This window comes from Schistocerca piceifrons, chromosome 4 (assembly GCF_021461385.2).
Source record: "Schistocerca piceifrons isolate TAMUIC-IGC-003096 chromosome 4, iqSchPice1.1, whole genome shotgun sequence".
In the NCBI taxonomy this organism is placed as follows: Eukaryota; Metazoa; Arthropoda; class Insecta; order Orthoptera; family Acrididae; genus Schistocerca; species Schistocerca piceifrons.
Window position 1 is genome coordinate 422,162,666 of NC_060141.1, and position 18,943 is coordinate 422,181,608.

At 44.2% G+C, this 18,943-nt stretch overlaps 1 protein-coding gene across 1 annotated transcript in view; it reads left to right on the forward strand.

The window, feature by feature from the left end:
• LOC124795887 (tripartite motif-containing protein 45) overlaps positions 1 to 18,943 on the forward strand; it is a 177,099-nt gene that overhangs the window by 106,170 nt on the left and 51,986 nt on the right. The window contains exon 5 of the mRNA XM_047259968.1: positions 3,411 to 3,821. Coding sequence (XP_047115924.1) covers positions 3,411 to 3,821 — 411 coding nt within the window. The remainder of the gene's footprint in view (positions 1 to 3,410; positions 3,822 to 18,943) is intronic.

Here is an 18,943-nt window from a genome sequence, read left to right on the forward strand (position 1 = left end):
GAGCCTTATTTATTGTTATTGTATATTCAGATTCTGTACTATTATTCTAATCATAAGCTGATAAGCCATAAACACTATTTTCTTGTTTGCTAACAACGTTTCACTAACGAGAGGCAGAGATGCCAACTACTACGAATCAATCGTAATAATTACTAATTTCCTCCAGTAATTACGACTTTACGAACGATATGGCAAAAATTACGATTTTATCTATTTTTTGTTGATTTGTAAGTGTAAGCGGTTGAAGAGCATCTTTACAACTTGAATTCTCATCAATATTTCTTTTTACATTTTTCGTAAACAGTTGGTATACTTGCCCTTTTGTGTGCCTCGTAGAATTTTGATTACACCAAATACCATGTATGGTATATGGCTTCACTCATCGTTTTGTGTATCTTGCGCGTCCGCAGCTCGTGGTCGTGCGGTAGCGTTCTCGCTTCCCACGCCAGGGTTCCCGGGTTCGATTCCCGGCGGGGTCAGGGATTTTCTCTGCCTCGTGATGACTGGGTGTTGTGTGATGTCCTTAAGTTAGTTAGGTTTAAGTAGTTCTAAGTTCTAGGGGACTAATGACCATAAATGTTAAGTCCCATAGTGCTCAGAGCCATTTGAACCATTTATATCTTGCATAATTTTTCTCTTTCCTAGTCACATATTGGCTCTTCCTGGAGAGCTCCCGCGCTGGTGTCTTTAAAGTTTTGATGCGACTACAAATTGGAGTCAAGCTACGTTTAGCAAATAATATGCATGTGCGTGACGTATTAACAAGCTTTTATTGCATTTATCGTAAGCAAATTAACATAGAATGCTCTTCTAGCGCATGCTAAGCGTATGTCGAGGAAATATGCTAGAAAGATATTGAAATAAATAATGAAGCGATTTCAGGTGCAGCAAAATGTATATGGCCCTGTGTACTGCGCTCCTCCAAATCTGACTCGTCCGTTTTGTGTAGAGGGTGTAGCCGGTGTTTTTCAGTTGCGCTTGGTGGAAGAGACGATTGCCGTAAGCACGTGGCTAGCAAAATTCATTCAGATACCATGAATCTGAGGGACATGAACAAGATTTCCACAGTTTTTACTAAATGAAAGTTTGGTAAGAAACGCAGAGACGTTATTTACGATATTCGTTCTTGAGCACAATTTGCCTTTAGCATGCAGGACGTTTGTTCAAGAAAATGTTTCCTCATTCGGAAAAAGCCTCCAAATACGGTTGTGCAGGAACAAAAGCCGGAGCGCTAATTGAAATTGTGGCTTCTGCAATTGAGGGAAAGGTAACAAAGTAAATGAAATCCCAGCCCTTTGCCCTGGAAACAGACGGCAGTAATTATATGAATGAAAAAAAGGCCCTACCCAGTAGTTGTGTCGCTTTTCGACGCCGAAACTATACAGATTTCAACAGCAATTCTCTCAATTCGAGAATCCAACAACAATACAGATAAAGGAATATTCAGTGTTTTGGATAATGAACCAAAGAAGAACGAGATTTTGTAAGATAATTCTATACGTTTAACATGTGACAATGCAAGTACTATGACTGTTGTTTACAAAGGTGTACGTTCCTTTATTTGTAAAGAAAGAAAATACTAATATTCACGTGCAGGGTTATGCTTGTCATATTGTGCACTTAGCTGCTGAAAAGAGCTGTAATGATCTTGTCTTTTAATTGACATTTCTTGTTACGTATTAAAGAGTTTAAAGAGGCAAAATGCTTTTGAGGTATCTCAGCAAATCTTTGGAGAAAAGTTACATAAAATATTGATGTATGTTTCTACTGGATGGTTGCCTCTGCTACAGCGTGGATTAAGGGTCTTAGAACAGTGGAACACTTTAAAAATATTCTTCTGTGAATCATATCCTGATAAGGCCACTTTAAAATTTCTACAAGTTAAGGCACAGCTTTAAAATCCATGTACTAAGCTTTACCTTTTGTTTCTCTCTCTGTTCTTCCACCTGGCAACTCCTTAAATGCATTCTTCCAACAAGAGGCCCCACTTATACATAAACTTCATTCAGAATTAAACGATCTTTTCAGTGATCTTATTGTTCACTTTGTGAGAGCATCCTCAGTTCCGGAGTCCGATAGTCCTTTGTTCGTATGAAATGTTGGTTCGTTAAGTTGCAGAAAAGTGGCAGTGAGTTGGTCACTAGAGCCACTCTGTAGGAATTCTGGACGTGTGGGATGTCGCATTGTCCTGCTGGAATTGTCAAAGTCTGTCGGAATGCACAATGGATATGAGTGGATGCAGGTGATCAGACAGGATGCTTACGCACGTGTCATCTGTCAGAGTCGTATTTAGACGTATCAGGCATCCGATATCCCTCCAACTGCACACGCCCCTCGCCATTACAGAGCCTGCAGCATCCTGAGCAGTCCCCTGCTGACATGCAGAGTCCAAGGATTCATGAGGCTGTCTCCACACCCGTACACATCCATCCGCTCAATAGAATTTGAAACGAGACTCGTCCGACCAGGCAACATGTTTCCAGCCATCAACAGTCGAGTGTAAGTGCTGATGGGCTCAGGCGAGGCGTAAAGCTTTGTGTCGTGCAGTCATCAAGAGTACACGAATGGGCCTTTTGCTCCGGAAGCCCATACCGATTACGTTTCATTGAATGGTTCGCTCGCTGACACTTGTTGATGGCCCAGCAATGAAATCTGCAGCAATTTGTGGAAAGGCTGCATTTCTGTCACGTTGAACGACTGTCTTCTGCCGTTCTTGCTGGATCTTTCTCCAGTCGCAGCAATGTCGGTGATTTGATGCTTTACAGGATTCCTGATATTCACACTACACTCGTGAAATCGTCGTACGCGAAAATCCTCACTTCATCGCTACCTCGGAGATGCTGTGTCCCATCGCTCGAGAGCCGGCTATAACACCGCGTTCAAACTCACTTAGCCGGCCGGAGTGGCCGAGCGGTTCTAGGTGCTACAGTCTGAAACCGCGCGACCACTACGGTCGCAGGTTCGAATCCTGCCTCGTGCATGGATGTGTGTGATGCCCTTAGGTTAGTTAGGTTTAAGTAGTTCTAAGTTCTAGAGGACTGATGACCACAGCAGTTAAATTCCATAGTGCTCAGAGCTATTTGAACCATTTATTTTTATTTTTTTTTTTTTGAAACTCACTTAAATCTTGATAACCTGCCATTGTAGCAGCAGTAATCGATGTAACAACTGCACCAGACACTTGTTGTCTTATATAGGTGTTGCCGACCGCAGCGCCGAATTCCGCCTGTTCATGTAGCTCTGTATTTGAATACGCACGCCTGTACCAGTTTCCCTGGCGATTCAGTGTGTATAAAATTAAGTTACGTTCTAGATTTTGTCGTTAGTAAATATTCCGAAACCCTGTGTGTTAAGTAGAGCTCGTGTCTCTTTTGATAAGATGCGAGTGAGCATTGCGCGGTGTGCCGCAGGCGAGCAGCCGGTGCGCGGACTGCATGTCGTGGCTGTGCGCCTTCTGCGCGGAGGCGCACGGCCGCCAGCGCGCCACGTCAGCCCACGCGCTGCTCTCGCTGGGCGAGGCGCGCCGCCCGCGCCCCGCCGCCGCTGCCAGCGTCGGGGCGCGCCGCCCCGCGCCGGCCACGTGCGCGCTGCACCCGGGCCAGGAGCTGCGGCTGTTCTGCGCGACGTGCGCGCGGCCCGTGTGCCGTGACTGCGCGCAGGCGCCCGGCGCCGCCCACCGCGGACACTCGCTGGAGGCGGCCGCGCGCGCCGCCCAGCTCTGCGCCAGGGGGCTGCGAGACGCGCTCGAGCGCGCCAGGCCCGTCGCCGAGCAGGCTGCGCTCGCCCTCGACCGCCTCGGCCACCTCGAGAAGAGGATACAGGTCAGCGGGCGCACCCTTCGCCTTCCTCGCGCCGCATACCACTAGTGCTACGCACATTTGCAAATCACCGAAGCTGGTTTTCATTTCATAATCGACGCCTTAACACGATGGCCGATAATAACCGACCCCAAAACAATGATATTTTTAACATCGACGTTAAATGATGAAATTATACACTGGTGCACCACACGTAAGGGCAAAATATGCCTTTCCCATGATCTATCACTGCCGAGGAACACAGTTCGATGAAACATGAACCGTACATAGAAAGAACTGCTGCACAATGGTGCTGGAGGTAATAGAAACAAGCACGCAATAAGACGATCAGAAATGACACTTTTTTTTCAAAGACAATAATTACACTGAAGTAGCTGTGAATCACGATCGTCCCCTGGACATTACAGAGGTGTGTGTGACCACCACTGACGACAGTGCATGCTCTTGTAACGTATTCCCGTGCTGGTCAAAAGGCTGGCAAGGAGTTCTTTCAGTAGGGCCTTCAATTCCTCCGCCAGCTTGGTTGACAACTGCCGGGTAGTGAAAGTGGTGTAATATGTCTCACCGAAGCATCCTACACGCCCACGATGGGATTTAACACAGGAAAAGGGGCAGGCCAGTCCATTCGCCGAATGTCCTCTTAGCCGAGCGGTCTGAGGCGCTGCAGTCATGGACTGTGCGGCTGATGCCGGCGGAGGTTCGAGTCCTCCCTCGGGTATGGGTGTGTGTATTTGTCCTTAGGATAATTTAGGTTATGTAGTGTTTAAGCATAGGGACTGATGACCTTAGCGGTTAATCCCGTAAGATTTCACACACATTAGAGATTTATTATGTTTTTCTTTTTTTTTTTTTTAATGTCCGCCGCGAGAGATTAGCCGAACGGTCTAAGGCGCTTGGCAGTCATGCCCTGTGCGGCTGGTCCCGGCGGAGGTTCGAGTTCTCCCTCGGGCATGGGTATGTGTGTTTGTCCTTAGGATAATTTAGGTTAAGTAGTTTGTAAGTTTAGGGACTGATGACCTTAGCAGTTAAGTCCCATAAGATTTCACACACATTTGAACATTTTGAATGTCCTCTCGTTCCAAGAGCTCCTCCACCTGTGCTGTTCAATGCCATCACAATAAAAATGAAATCAGGGACGAATACGCCCCAGAAAGACGCACTTGCGGAGGGAATAAAGGGTCAGAATAACATTGACTGGTGAGTGTGCCGTGTTCAAAGATTCGGACGTCAGTCCACCGAGTCAGCATCATATCTCCCCACCCCGTAACACGTGGACCACGGAAACTATCCTGTGCTACATGTTTGTGGACGTACCCTCACAGGGCGAGAGATTGGAACACGTAATGCACCCAGGAACATTGTCGAACATGATCGTTTTGGTGGTCTAGGTGTTATGGTGTGGCGAGGTATTATGCTGCATGGATGTACTTACCTCCAAACCTTTGAACATTCACCAGTCTGTGTTATCGTGACACTGTACACCTCCCTCATGTGTGTCTTTTCACTAGTGCGTTCGGCCTTGATTTCGTCTTTGTGGATGACAATACATGACTGCATCGAACAGCAGAGCCACAGGATATGTTCAAATGAGAGGGTATTGGGAGAATGGACTGGAATTCCCGTTCACCCGACTTAAATTCAATCGATGGCGTGTGGGATGCGTTGGAGGGACGTATTGCAGTACACCTTCACATGCGGCAAAGACTCATCCCTCAGTTGTCAACAGCGCTAGTGGATATACGAAATGCCCTACCAAAAGAACTTATCATGTTTATAGCCAGCATGGGAGCTCGTCGCAGAGCGGGCAGTGCCGTCCGAGGTGATTACATAGCGTATTTACAATCATATACCGGCTTTTCTAATTTCCAGAGGACGACTGTGAACTGCGATTGGTTCAGTGTAAATATGGTCTTTCAATAAAAGTGTTATCTCCCCTCGTCACACTGCATATTTCCTTCCTTTACCTTCTGCACTACAGTGTAGCAATACTTTCTATGTATGCTCCAAGTTTTATAGAGCTACACTATGTGATCAAAAGCATCCGGACACCACCAAAAACGTACGTTTTCCATATTAGGTGCATTCGGTTGCCACCTACTGCCAGGCACTCCATATAAGCGACCTCAATAGTCATTACACATCGAGAGAGAGCAGAATGGGGCAATCCGCGGAATTCACGAACGTAGTCTGGTGATTGGGTATCACTTGTGTCATACGTCTCTACGCGAGATTTCCAAACTCCTAAACATCCCTCGGTCCACTGTTTCCGATGTGAGAGTGAAGCGGAAACGTGAAGGGACACGTACAGCACAAAAGCGTAAAGACGGACCTCGTCTGTTGACTGACAGAGACCGCCAACAGTTGAAGAGGGTCGTAAGATCTAATAGGTAGCCATCTATCGGGAACATCACACAGCAATCCCAAACTGCTTCAGAATCCACTGCAAGTACTATGATAGTTAGGTGGGAGGTGAGAAAACTTGGATTTCATGGTCGAACAGCTGCTCATAAGCCACACATCACGCTAGTAAATGCCAAACGACGCCTCGCTTGGTGTAAGGAGAGTAAACATTGGACGCTTGAACAACCGAAAAACGTTGTGTCGAGTGACGAATCACGGTACACAATGTGGCAATCCGATGGCAGGGTGTGGGTGTGGCGAATGCCCGGTGAACGTTATCTGCCAGCGTGTGTAGTGCCAACAGTAAAATTCGGAGACAGTGGTGTTATGGTGTGGTGTGGTCGTGTTTTCCATGGAGGGGGCTTGCACCCCTTGTTGTTTTGCGTGGCACTATCACGGCAAAGGCCAACAGTTCGGGGATGGCGATTGTATTTGTCAACAAGATCGAGCATCTGTACATAATGCACGACCTGTGGCGGAGTGGTTACACGACAATAACATCCCTGTAATGGACTAGCCTGCACAGAGTCCTGACATGAATCCTATAGATCACCTTTGGAATGTTTCGTAACGCCGACTTCGTGCCAGGCCTCACCGACCGACATCGATACCTCGCCACAGTGCAGCTCTCCGTGAAGAATGGGCTGCCATTCTCCAAGAAACCTTCCAGCACTTGATTGAACGTATGCCTGCGAGACTGGAAGCTGTCATCAAGGCCACGGGTGGGCCAACACAATATTGAATTTCAGCATTACCGATGGAGGGCGCCACGAACTTGTAAGTCATTTTCAACCAGGTGTCCGGATACTTTTGATCACATAGTGTATGTTACAGGGTACGAGGGAGGGTCGAAAAGTTTCTGGCCTAACAAATAAAGAGTGACAGAAATTTCATAATACCAATTTATTTTTCAATACAACATCCGTGTACATTAATACACCGGCGCACGCTCAGGTTAATTTCTGCAAACCATTCAAATAAAAGGTCATCGAATTCGAGTCCAACCACGTGTTCACAGCATCAATCAGTGCATCATTATCAAATCGTCATCCTTTGAGGTCTTTTTTAGGTTTGGGAAAAGAAAGAAGTTTGATGGAGCCAAATACGGAGAATATGGCGGATGACGTAACAATTCGTACACGCAGCCATGTACAGTTTCCAGTGTCGTGAGGGCTTCGTCCGCCGGTGCGTTGTCCTGATGCAAAAGAACTCCGCGAGCCAATTTTTGGCGCCTTCTTTTTCTTTATCTCTTCTCTCAAACGGCGCAGGAGGGTGCAGTAGTACGGTGCACTATAGTTACGCCCTTTTGCAAGTAATTCACCATAATTACCTCTTTTGCATTCCAGAAGACCTATGCCACCACCTTACCGGCTCATTTTTGCACCTGTAATTTTTTTGCGGTAGGGGATTAAGGGTGTTTCTATTGTTGTGACTGTTGCTTTGTCTCGGGATCAATCTGGTGAACCCACGTTTCGTCCTTTGTCACATACCTTGCAAAAAAGCCATCTTCATCCGCTTCAAATTGACGGAAAATTTCTTTAAAACACCCTTCCGTCTGTGATCTGCTTTCAAGTCTTCCGGGACCCACCTAGATGAAACTTTCCATATTCCCAAAATATCCACAACAACGTCATGACCACGCCAATGGCAAATTCCAAGTGTGGTTTTAATGTGCTGTAACGTTGTTCGACGACCCTGCAAAATCGTATCGTGAATTGCAGTCCCTGTTTCACCAGTGCAAGGCCTTCCGCTCCTTGGTGCATCTTCCACACTCGTTTTTCCACGTTTGAAGTCGAACACCGAGTTTTTCACTGTTTCATAAGACGGAGCACTGTCCTTAAGTGTATTCCGCATGTCCTCCGCAATTTCCTTGGGCGTCATTCCCTTCAAATGAAGAAATTCAAACACTGCACGGTTCTTGATTCTCTCGATATTCGCCATTTTGCTTACACTGCCGTATACAACGCATTCTAGAGGCAAAACCAACGAAGCTGGAGCCGCGAAATTTAACTTTCATACCCACAAATGGTCGCCATAAAAGTAGGTGGTGTTTTTTGTGCGAGACATTACGGTAACTATCTCGGGCTAGAAACTTTTCGACCACCCCTCGTAGTTACACAATATGCGAAAATTAGTTTCGTACTTAAGATGGCGTAAAAAGTAGCATGCAAATACAGCTAATGCTGAAAACTTCCTTTTCGTCCGTTCTTCAGAGCATCCGTAGCGTCGTGCGAAATCACACTCGCGGCCGCGATCAGAATCCTCGCACTGTGTGGATTTTATCGGAAGCGTTTACTGGCGGACCTGAATTAATTCTCTGCTTTGCTACATCTCCAAGATCAGTATAAATAAAGATCGACAACTTCGCTTTGGCCCGAGAGATAGGGTTACACTTCACGACTCGAAAGCCCTGTAAGCTATCCAATTACTTTCATATCAGATTGCAACATCCGACCACTGAATTCAAATATGATCACCGCTAATAGTTCAGTGCACAGACTTTAACCGGTTACTAGCAAACTACCCCAAAATCGCACAACAAAACGGGGATACATCTAAAAGTCAATAGGGAAAGAAACATATAAAACATCACTCTCAAATCTGCCCACAATCATGCGAAACACCTGCGCATGGAAAGTTACAGCAAGCCGCAACACTAATTGTGAGCAGATCTAAGCTATGAGTTTAATGTGCACAACTTAATTGGATAACGCTAATTTTTGTTGGTGCTAGTTATAGGTTCTAAAGTGGGGATTTGCACATAGAACATTTAATTTGAAGGTGCGGTGTCTAACAGAAACAGTATTTCATTTAAACTCGTTAATTTTTTCACTGAAGACATCAGTCATATGCATGAATCGTGAGGAAATGTGGAGTAGTGTACAACACAAATTCTAATTAGCGGCTTTAATTGATTACAAATTTTACTCGATTGGACGAGGAGATATGCCCTGATGGCTTTAAAGTCGATCACAAAATCAGTTGTAAAACTAGTTAATCCCACAAGAAAAATAGTGACTGTAAGCGTAGCGACTAACTATAAAGCTCACATACCCAACACGCCAAGGCTGAATCTAAGACCGGCACTCGTACAGAGTTGCACACGTGCGGATGAAGAATGCCGTGACACCACTGCTGTCGCTTATGCTCACCACAGCTGTACAAGACTGCTTCGGTGAAAACTTCAGTTTAATTATTGTCTTTGAATAAAAGTGTTATCTCCCTTCGTCTCGGTGCGTTGTGAGGATGGCTCTCGATTGAAGAGGAGGGCGCGTACTCACTCGTCTTCTAAAATTGAGCTCATCTCTGTCTCCCACGTACGTGGCTGGCATGCACAAGATGCGCACAGCTCCGCGTCCCCCTAAGAAGACTAGATGCGTCCTCCTCCGCATCTCCACAAGTTCCTCAATTTTTGCTGGATTCTAACGCCCTGCTGTCTTTACCCACTGAACCGTACCTGCCCGCCAATAGCGGAAAATGCAGAACACAGCGGCCCAGTAGCGAGGTTCTTTCTACAGACAAAACCCCGCCAAAAGCAACACGTCGTGATCTGACGCCAATCACACAACAAAACGCCCATCTGCTACTAAAAAAAAAAAGGCCACTTCAGCGGCGTCTTCATGACAGTACTGATAAAATACTAATGACACGTTTTCGTCACCAGCAACTACCTTTACATCAGAGGTCCTCTGAAATTCTAACACCAGCTCACGAGGCTGGGCCATTATTTTCTGCAGGCCGTATTTTCTCCCTAAAAGCATCAGTGTTGCGATGTTTCAAAGAGTTCGTTATCGATATTGAAACATTGATGTTTAAAGTCCCATACTAGATATTTCGTAAATATCAATCATCATCGAATGTCCCTACATGCGACATGACGGCTCGGTCAATACCCTCTAGCGGCCAATCCACGTATAACATTGTTCCTGGCCGTGCTTATGGAATAAAACGCCAAACAAGTTCCATTAGCGAGAGCGTAAAACGACCAATGGATTGCCCTCATTTCTGCTCCTCTACGCCAGTAATATGCCTCATATACCTAGCTGGTAGAAACAGCAGTACTTTCTGAAATAGGTACTTTATTTCCTTTCTCATTTTAGAATATTGTTTGAGCACTGTCTCCCAAAAGCATTCATCAAGAAATTACCTGTGATGAATAAAGCTTGGCATGCTCTCAAAATCAACCGACTAGGAAAAATTTTATTTAAAATACGTCAGGTCACCAAGGAAGAATGAGCTGGCAAATGTGTTCTTTTGTAATCATTTCTAAGCGAAACAACTGTTGTAAACTTAAACGTATTATTTTTTACTTGAAAATAGCTTCCGTGAGTTAATTAAAAGAGGGGTATAAGAATGAAGCATAAAAAAATGTTTTCCGTCCACACTTTAACGTAAACAGTTATACTTCTTTTTTTATGCCTAGCTTAGTTGATCAGCGCTATCAAGATTTTTTGATTGTATTAGCGGATCAGCACAAATGTGAAAAAATATTCATCATCATCTTCCTTTGAAAGATTAGGCTGTTAGCTATTCCGTATTCGCAAACAAAGTCATTCCCATCTTTTTCTAGACCTTCCAATATCTCCTTTCCCATTTGGCTTGTAGTTCAAGATCTTCTGAGGAATTCTGTGACCTGGCATTCTCATAAGGTGTTGTTTCCAATCTTCACGATATTCTTGAATTTTTTTCATTCATGCTGAAAATACTTAATTCTGGTCTAATATCTTCGTCTCTAATTTTTTCTTCTGCAACTCTTCGTCTTCCTCAGGAACCTTATCTCTGCTGTTTAAATTTTGTTTTCTTGTCTTTTTGTGGTAACCTAGCTTTCGCTTCCATAGGATAACACCAGAACGACCATTACCTTGTAGAATTTCGTATAGTTTCTTTTTGTACTTTATGGCCCAATGTTCTGCTAATGGTACCACTGACAGCTTGGAATTTTTGTATTTTATTTTCAATATCAGGGTCCAAATCAAAACTTATAGCACAGTCTAATAAGAGATTTGAGACACTTGTTCTAAAACTGAATTATCTAAAACAGTTTTTGATCTGACTGGATATTTTCCTCGGAATGCAATTATTTTTGTTTTGTTACCAGAAATTTTAAAGTTGTACTTCTTGTTAATTTCGTTCAGCTGATATACTGATCTATGGAGGTCATCTTCATTCTTTTGAATAATAACGATGTCATCAGCAAACAAAGGTACATTCAGGTATTCCTCATTCGTTATCTTAATTCCTTTGTTTACTTTACATTTCCATTTGCGAATAATGAAGTCAATGTAGATACTGAAAAGGGTAGGCATAGTTCACATCCTAGTATAACGCCTTGGTTGATAATTACTTCTTCTAATCGATTCGTACCTGTGTTTATTGCAATGTGTCTAGTTTTGTAAAGACTTTTCACTACCTCTATTAGGCAATAAGGATACCCACATTCAGAGATAATCTACCACAGCCTATAAAGGCCTTCCCGAGGTCGATAAAGACCACATGGGTTTCTGTATTAATTTCTCCGTGTTTTTCTATGATGTTTTTAATTACAAACACGTTGTCTATGCATAAATGACCTGATCTAAATCCATTTTGTCCTTCAGAAATAATAGCTTCTGTGATGTTCTTCATGCAATTATTTATAATCTTTGAATGTAGTTTATAGCAAACGTTTAGAAGGCTTATGCCACGATAGTTCTTACAGTCATTACGCTTCCCTTTTTTGAAAAGAGATATTACTTCTGCTGTATACCAAGGGTCTGGGATCTTGTAGTTCGACCAGCATTCATTTATTAATTGTAAAAGTCTTTTATCTAGTGGTAACCCTCCATATTTAATTAGCTCTGCGTTTATTCCGTCTATTCGGTAGCTTTTCTGTTCTTCATGCCTTTCGAGGCCTATTGTAGTTTGGCCATAGTAATTGGATCTACTGTTTCATTGTTCATACTTCCTCCAGTATCATCTTTGGCCTTCTGTGTACACCACAGATCTGTATAATGATTTATCCATTGTTCATTGGGTACAATGTTCAGTGAGGCAGTGTCTTTTTCTTCCTTGTTGAGGGCGTTCATGACCTTGTGTACACATTGCTGTCCATCGTATACGGCGTGTTATAAACTGCTTGTGCGTAAGTAAAGTGACTTTGTACTCTGACGGACTGTTGGCAGAATATCTCGCAATTTTGTTTCTTACTCAGTATTTGCGACTGATTGCCAGAGATCGCCAGTGGAGAAAACGCAGCTAGCTGCTGCATTGACAGACCTTGTCTTTTATGAATGCGATGCCCTGTTGCCACGGTGGATTACGGTTTTGCACAAGGATTTCCATCAACAGTTTTTTTTTTTTTTTGTCTCCTGTATACCGAAAATCACTGGATATTTTAGAGGGTTCCAGGAAAAAAATAATTGTGGGTGGAAATTTGTGTCCGAAACCGTCTTCCACCGGAGCAAGAGAGCATCACATTCACAGGAGACAAGGCCCGTCCACGTAACAGCTAGCTCCATCTTCTCCACTGTCGATCGCGGTAATCAGTCATGATCACTGAAAAACAAACAACATGGCGAGACGTTCCGCCTATGGTCCGTCAGCGTACAATGTCACGTTTGCTGTCGAAGAGGTGGTGTAGTGGCAGACGCTGGCACCTATAACTCCGACGCTCTGTAGTGCCACTGGATGACGGTTCCAGGTACACGTTCTTAACACCCGCCACCGCCTCTCGAATCCTGTCGCTATCGTTTTGTAGCGCCCTGCTTATACATTTCACTGTTGATGTAAGTTAGACAAGGTGACGGAATCTCTCTTCTCCCCGTTATTTAATTTTCAACTGTTTTAGAAGGAAAAAAAGGAACTCTTCGTCCAGGCTTTGACGGCTCAAGGGATGTCGAACAACTGCCGTGTCATCTTCTGCCATCCTGCGTCATGCGGATGCGGTATAGAGGAGCATGTACTCAGCACACCGCTCTCCCGGCCGTTTTACTAACTTTCAAGACCAGTAAACCGCTACTTCTCAGTCAAGTAGCTCCTCAGTTGGCATCACGAGTCTGGGTGCACCCTGCACCAGTCTTCGCACCAAGGAAAACCGTTTGCAGGTGTTCTGAATGGCAGCCACGTACGCTGACCACTCACTTATGGAGGCGGACTGTCCGAGAAAAAAATAATCCTAAAATAGCGAAAACTAAAATTGAAGTCCAAGATTGAAGAGCCAATTAAATTAGGAAGAACATGTATTAAGAGAGACTTATTAGCTTTTGTAAAAAGGTTGATGACTCTAGGTCAGGAAATTCAAACACCACAAAAACATATAAAAATTCTTAACGAAAAATCAGAAAGAGTAGGTCTCAAAATATCCTTTGAAGAAATAAAGTACATATCTAGCAAAAACCTGGCATCAAAACTCTCTAAAAATTAAATATGAGAAAATCGTGCGAGTTTCTCAGATCAAATATTATTGGCGCAACCATTCTGGGGACTGGCCTGGAAAAGATTTGTGATGAACTGTATTGCCACAAACTGGAAACAGCCTTTAGACTTACAAAAGATATTTGTAACAAAAAATGCGCGTCAAAATGCGGAAAACTGAGATACGGCAACAGAATCATCAAACCAGAGTATCTTTATGGGGCAGAGACACTCCTTTTAAACAGAAAGAGTGATACTGAAGACATGCAAGAATGAGGACGACAACCAATCTGAAATAATTTATATCCATGTAATGATGAAGACGGAACGTACAGACTATGAGCAAATAAGGAAATTGAAAAGTGTTCCAACATTTATTCTTTATTCAGACTTGAAAAAACTCAGTCTAGAATTCTGTGGACATATTAAAAGAATGTAACCACCCAGATTAATTAGACAGATTGGGGGACTGTATGAAAGTGGTAGTAAAGATAAAATTAACACAAAAAATGGATTTGATTTGTAAAAGAAGACCTCAAAGAAGCACAGATAACACAACTTGACATATCAAAGATAAAAAATTGGTTTAATATTCACAACAGGACAGCTGGATTGGTGGAAAATCCCAAGAAGATCGGAACTGCTTAGTCTGACAGGTGGTAAAGAGCCAATGCTAAGAGAAAGAAAGTAATACGGGCTCAAAGCAAAATTCTGGAGATGCTCCTTGTACATCGTGAGGTTCAATAAGACCCAAACATCTGTTTTTAATAACATTATTCTTGTTGTTGTTGTTGTGGTCTTCAGTCCAGAGACTGGTTTGATGCAGCTCTCCATGCTACTCTATCCTGTGCAAGCTTCTTCACCTCCCAGTTCCTACTGCAACCTACATCGTTCTGAATCTGTTTAGTGTATTCATCTCTTGGTCTCCCCCTACGATTTTTACCCTCCGTGCTGCCCTCCAATACTAAATTGGAGATCCCTTGATGCCTCAGAATATGTCCTACCAAACGATCCCTTCTTCTAAGCAAGTTGTGCCACGAATTTCTGTTCTCCCCAAGTCTATTCAATATCTCCTCATTAGTTATGTGATCTACCCATCTAACCTCCAGCATTCTGCTGTAGCACCACATTTCGAAAGCTTCTATTCTCTGTTTGTCTAAACTATTTATCGTCCACGTTCCACTTCCATACATGGCTACACTCCATACAAATACTTTCAGAAACGATTTCCTGACACTTAAATCAATACTTGATGTTAACAAATTTCTCTTCTTCAGAAACCCTTTCCTTACCATTGCCAGTCTACATTTTATATTATCTCTATTTCGACCACCATCAGTTATTTTGCTCTCCAAATAGCAAAACTCCTTTACTACTTTAAGTGTCTCATTTCCTAATCTAATTCCCCCATCATCACCCGACTTAATTCGACTGCATTTCATTATCCTCGTTTTGCTTTTGTTGATGTTCATCTTATGTCCTCCTTTCATGACATTGTCCATTCCGTTCAGCTGCTCTTCCAGATCCTTTGCTGTCTCTGACAGAATTACAATGTCATCGGCGAACCTCAAAGTTTTAATTTATTCTCCACAGATTTTAATTCCTACACCGAATTTTTCTTTTGTTTCCTTTACTGCTTGCTCAATATACAGACTGAATAACATTGGGGGACAGGCTACAACCCTGTCTCACTCCCTTCCCAACCACTGCTTCCCTTTCATGCCCCTCGACTCTTTTAACTGCCATCTGGTTTCTGTACAAATTGTAAATAGCCTTTCGCTCCCTGTATTTTACCCCTGTCACCTTCAGAATTTGAAAGAGAGTATTCCAGTCAACATTGTCAAAAGCTTTCTCTAAGTCTACAAATGCTAGAAACGTAGGTTTGCCTTTCCTTAATCTTATATCATGAAATAAGTGGACAACCATTATACTATACCAGATCCTAAAGTATTCACCAGCAGCGCGTCATGATACAGTTCATTCTTTGAACTCGTCACAGTAAAAATTCTCAAAATGTTTAAAAGCGTATACACAACACATAAAAACTGACATCGAAGCAACAACGAAAAGCACCCATCCCACATTCAGGTGACGCTTGAATATGTAGTATAACTTGTGGCGTGTCATTGTTCGACTATGCTGTGCCAGTGGTAATAAAGAAAACCAAATACATGAAATGCATATCTCTTAACCCAGACACATCGTGAAAATTACAGAATCTGAATAATATTACATTTAGAAAATTACAGAATCTGAATAATATTATCCCAGTCTCATTTTGTTTAGTGTTCTTTCTCCCCCCCCTCCCCCCCCTCAACCATTACGGTTGGGGAGTGGGCTATCAGCTCTACAAACATCCCGCTTCTGTCAAGCATTGTTTATAAATGTATGAGCAAGGTACTATAAAAATTTTATGAGAAATAGGTTACACGTGTATTTATATTTATAAACGTTGCTGATCTTTTGCTTCTTTCTAAGATTAAAGGAAAGAAGATTTTTAAGAAAAACTGCATGCACGAAATCGTACATAAAACGTGGGCGCAGAAAATTGGAAGGATTTAAAATAAATAAATAGAAACAGAAGAAACGCACATTCACTAAACATTGAGAGAACCTGCTCTTGGAATGGGCATTAGGGGAGGGAAAGTCAGGTGTTCTTTAGGATCATAGAATGTGTACATAAACAGAAGAAGTCAGATGGGGTGTAACGTAAAGATGAGAGCAAGTGGAGGAGGAGTGTGGAAGGTGGTAGGCAGATAATACACTCCTGGAAATTGAAATAAGAACACCGTGAATTCATTGTCCCAGGAAGGGGAAACTTTATTGACACATTCCTGGGGTCAGATACATCACATGATCACACTGACAGAACCACAGGCACATAGACACAGGCAACAGAGCATGCACGATGTCGGCACTAGTACAGTGTATATCCACCTTTCGCAGCAATGCAGGCTGCTATTCTCCCATGGAGACGATCGTAGAGATGCTGGATGTAGTCCTCTGGAACGGCTTGCCATGCCATTTCCACCTGGCGCCTCAGTTGGACCAGCGTTCGTGCTGGACGTGCAGACCGCGTGAGACGACGCTTCATCCAGTCCCAAACATGCTCAATGGGGGACAGATCCGGAGATCTTGCTGGCCAGAGTAGTTGACTTACACCTTCTAGAGCACGTTGGGTGGCACGGGATACATGCGGACGTGCATTGTCCTGTTGGAACAGCAAGTTCCCTTGCCGGTCTAGGAATGGTAGAACGATGGGTTCGATGACGGTTTGGATGTAGTGTGCACTATTCAGTGTCCCCTCGACGATCACCAGTGGTGTACGGCCAGTGTAGGAGATCGCTCCCCACACCATGATGCCGGGTGTTGGGCCTGTGTGCCTCGGTCGTATGCAGTCCTGATTGTGGCGCTCACCTGCACGGCGCCAAACACGCATACGACCATCACTGGCACCAAGGCAGAAGCGACTCTCATCGCTGAAGACGACACGTCTCCATTCGTCCCTCCATTCACGCCTGTCGCGACACCACTGGAGGCGGGCTGCACGATGTTGGGGTGTGAGCGGAAGACGGCCTAACGGTGTGTGGGACCGTAGCCCAGCTTCATGGAGACGGTTGCGAATGGTCCTCGCCGATACCCCAGGAGCAACAGTGTCCCCAATTTCCTGGGAAGTGGCGGTGCGGTCCCCTACGGCACTGCGTAGGATCCTACGGTCTTGGCATGCATCCGTGCGTCGCTGCGGTCCGGTCCCAGGTCGACGGGCACGTGCACCTTCCGCCTACCACTGGCGACAACATCGATGTACTGTGGAGACCTCACGCCCCACGTGTTGAGCAATTCGGCGGTACGTCCACCCGGCCTCCCGCATGCCCACTATACGCCCTCGCTCAAAGTCCGTCAACTGCACATACGGTTCACGTCCACGCTGTCGCGGCATGCTACCAGTGTTAAAGACTGCGATGGAGCTCCGTATGCCCCGGCAAACTGGCTGACACTGACGGCGGCGGTGCACAAATGCTGCGCAGCTAGCGCCATTCGACGGCAACACCGCGGTTCCTGGTGTGTCCGCTGTGCCGTGCGTGTGATCATTGCTTGTACAGCCCTCTCGCAGTGTCCGGAGCAAGTATGGTGGGTCTGACACACCGGTGTCAATGTGTTCTTTTTTCCATTTCCAGGAGTGTAGTAGGTGAGTTGGTGTGCCATGGAGTGGGAGAGGAAAGGACCAAAGCAGAAGGAAGCTGGGTAGGATTGGGACAAAGGGTTACAGCTGAAATGACATAAATATCGAGGCAGGTTTCATTGTTTTTCATTGTTTGGGAGGGGGGGGGGGGGGTAGGAGTCCGCTGAAGTTGCAACAGGGTATTGTTGAGAGTGTGTGTAGGTTTAGAAATGGAAAGATAGAGTGCATGGTAATCAAGGATTTGGAGGGTGTCATAGAACATGGGTGGAGCAGATATCAAGGCAACAGTGGTGTAGGAGAGGTTATGGTGGTTCAACTTTTGTAAGTTTGGAATTCTGCGGGGGTCGCAGTTTTCATGTTTGGCTGCTTAGTAGCTTTAGTGTAATGTGGGCTGTCTGCTGGATGGTTAGTAGATAAGGTTTCCAAATTATTAGCCGTTCGAGTGTTAGTCCAAATTATTTGATTTTTTTTGTTAACTGAATAGTATGGTTGTAAATAGTTAGGCAAAAGCCATGTGTATGGAAGTTCTGTGTGGGTCATCCTATTACTACTGACTGTGTTATGTTTGGACTTATCTTCAGGAGGAAAACTGTTCAAGATAGAGCTGGAAGAATCGTTGAGACTTTTTGAGTATTGGGTAGAGGGCAAGAAAAACAGTGTCATCAGCAAACTGAAGGTGGTGGAAAAGGAGTCGGAAGTTTAGGCAGTTATTCCAAAGGATTAACGTACTTAAGTACGCAAATATACTAACCCGTTTATACATTATCTGATCAGAAGTATGCAGACGCCTATTGGTGGATATTAATATGATTTGTGTCCACCCTTCACCTTTATGACAGATTGAACTCTGCTGAGGACACTTTCAATGTATGAATGTCTGTGGAGAAATGTTAGCCCATTCATCCTCAAGAGCAGAAACCAGAAAGGGTAGTCATGCTTGGGACTAGAATCTGTAGCGTAGTCGACATTCTGACTCATCCTGGAGGTGTTCCATTGGGTTCAGGTGAGGACTCTGGCAGGTCAGTCCATTTCAGGGATGTTATTGTCCACAAACCATTGTCACACATATGCTGATTTATGACAAGGTGGATTGTCATGCTGATACAATCAGTCATGGTCTGTGAACTGTTCCTCTGCTGTACACCGTGCA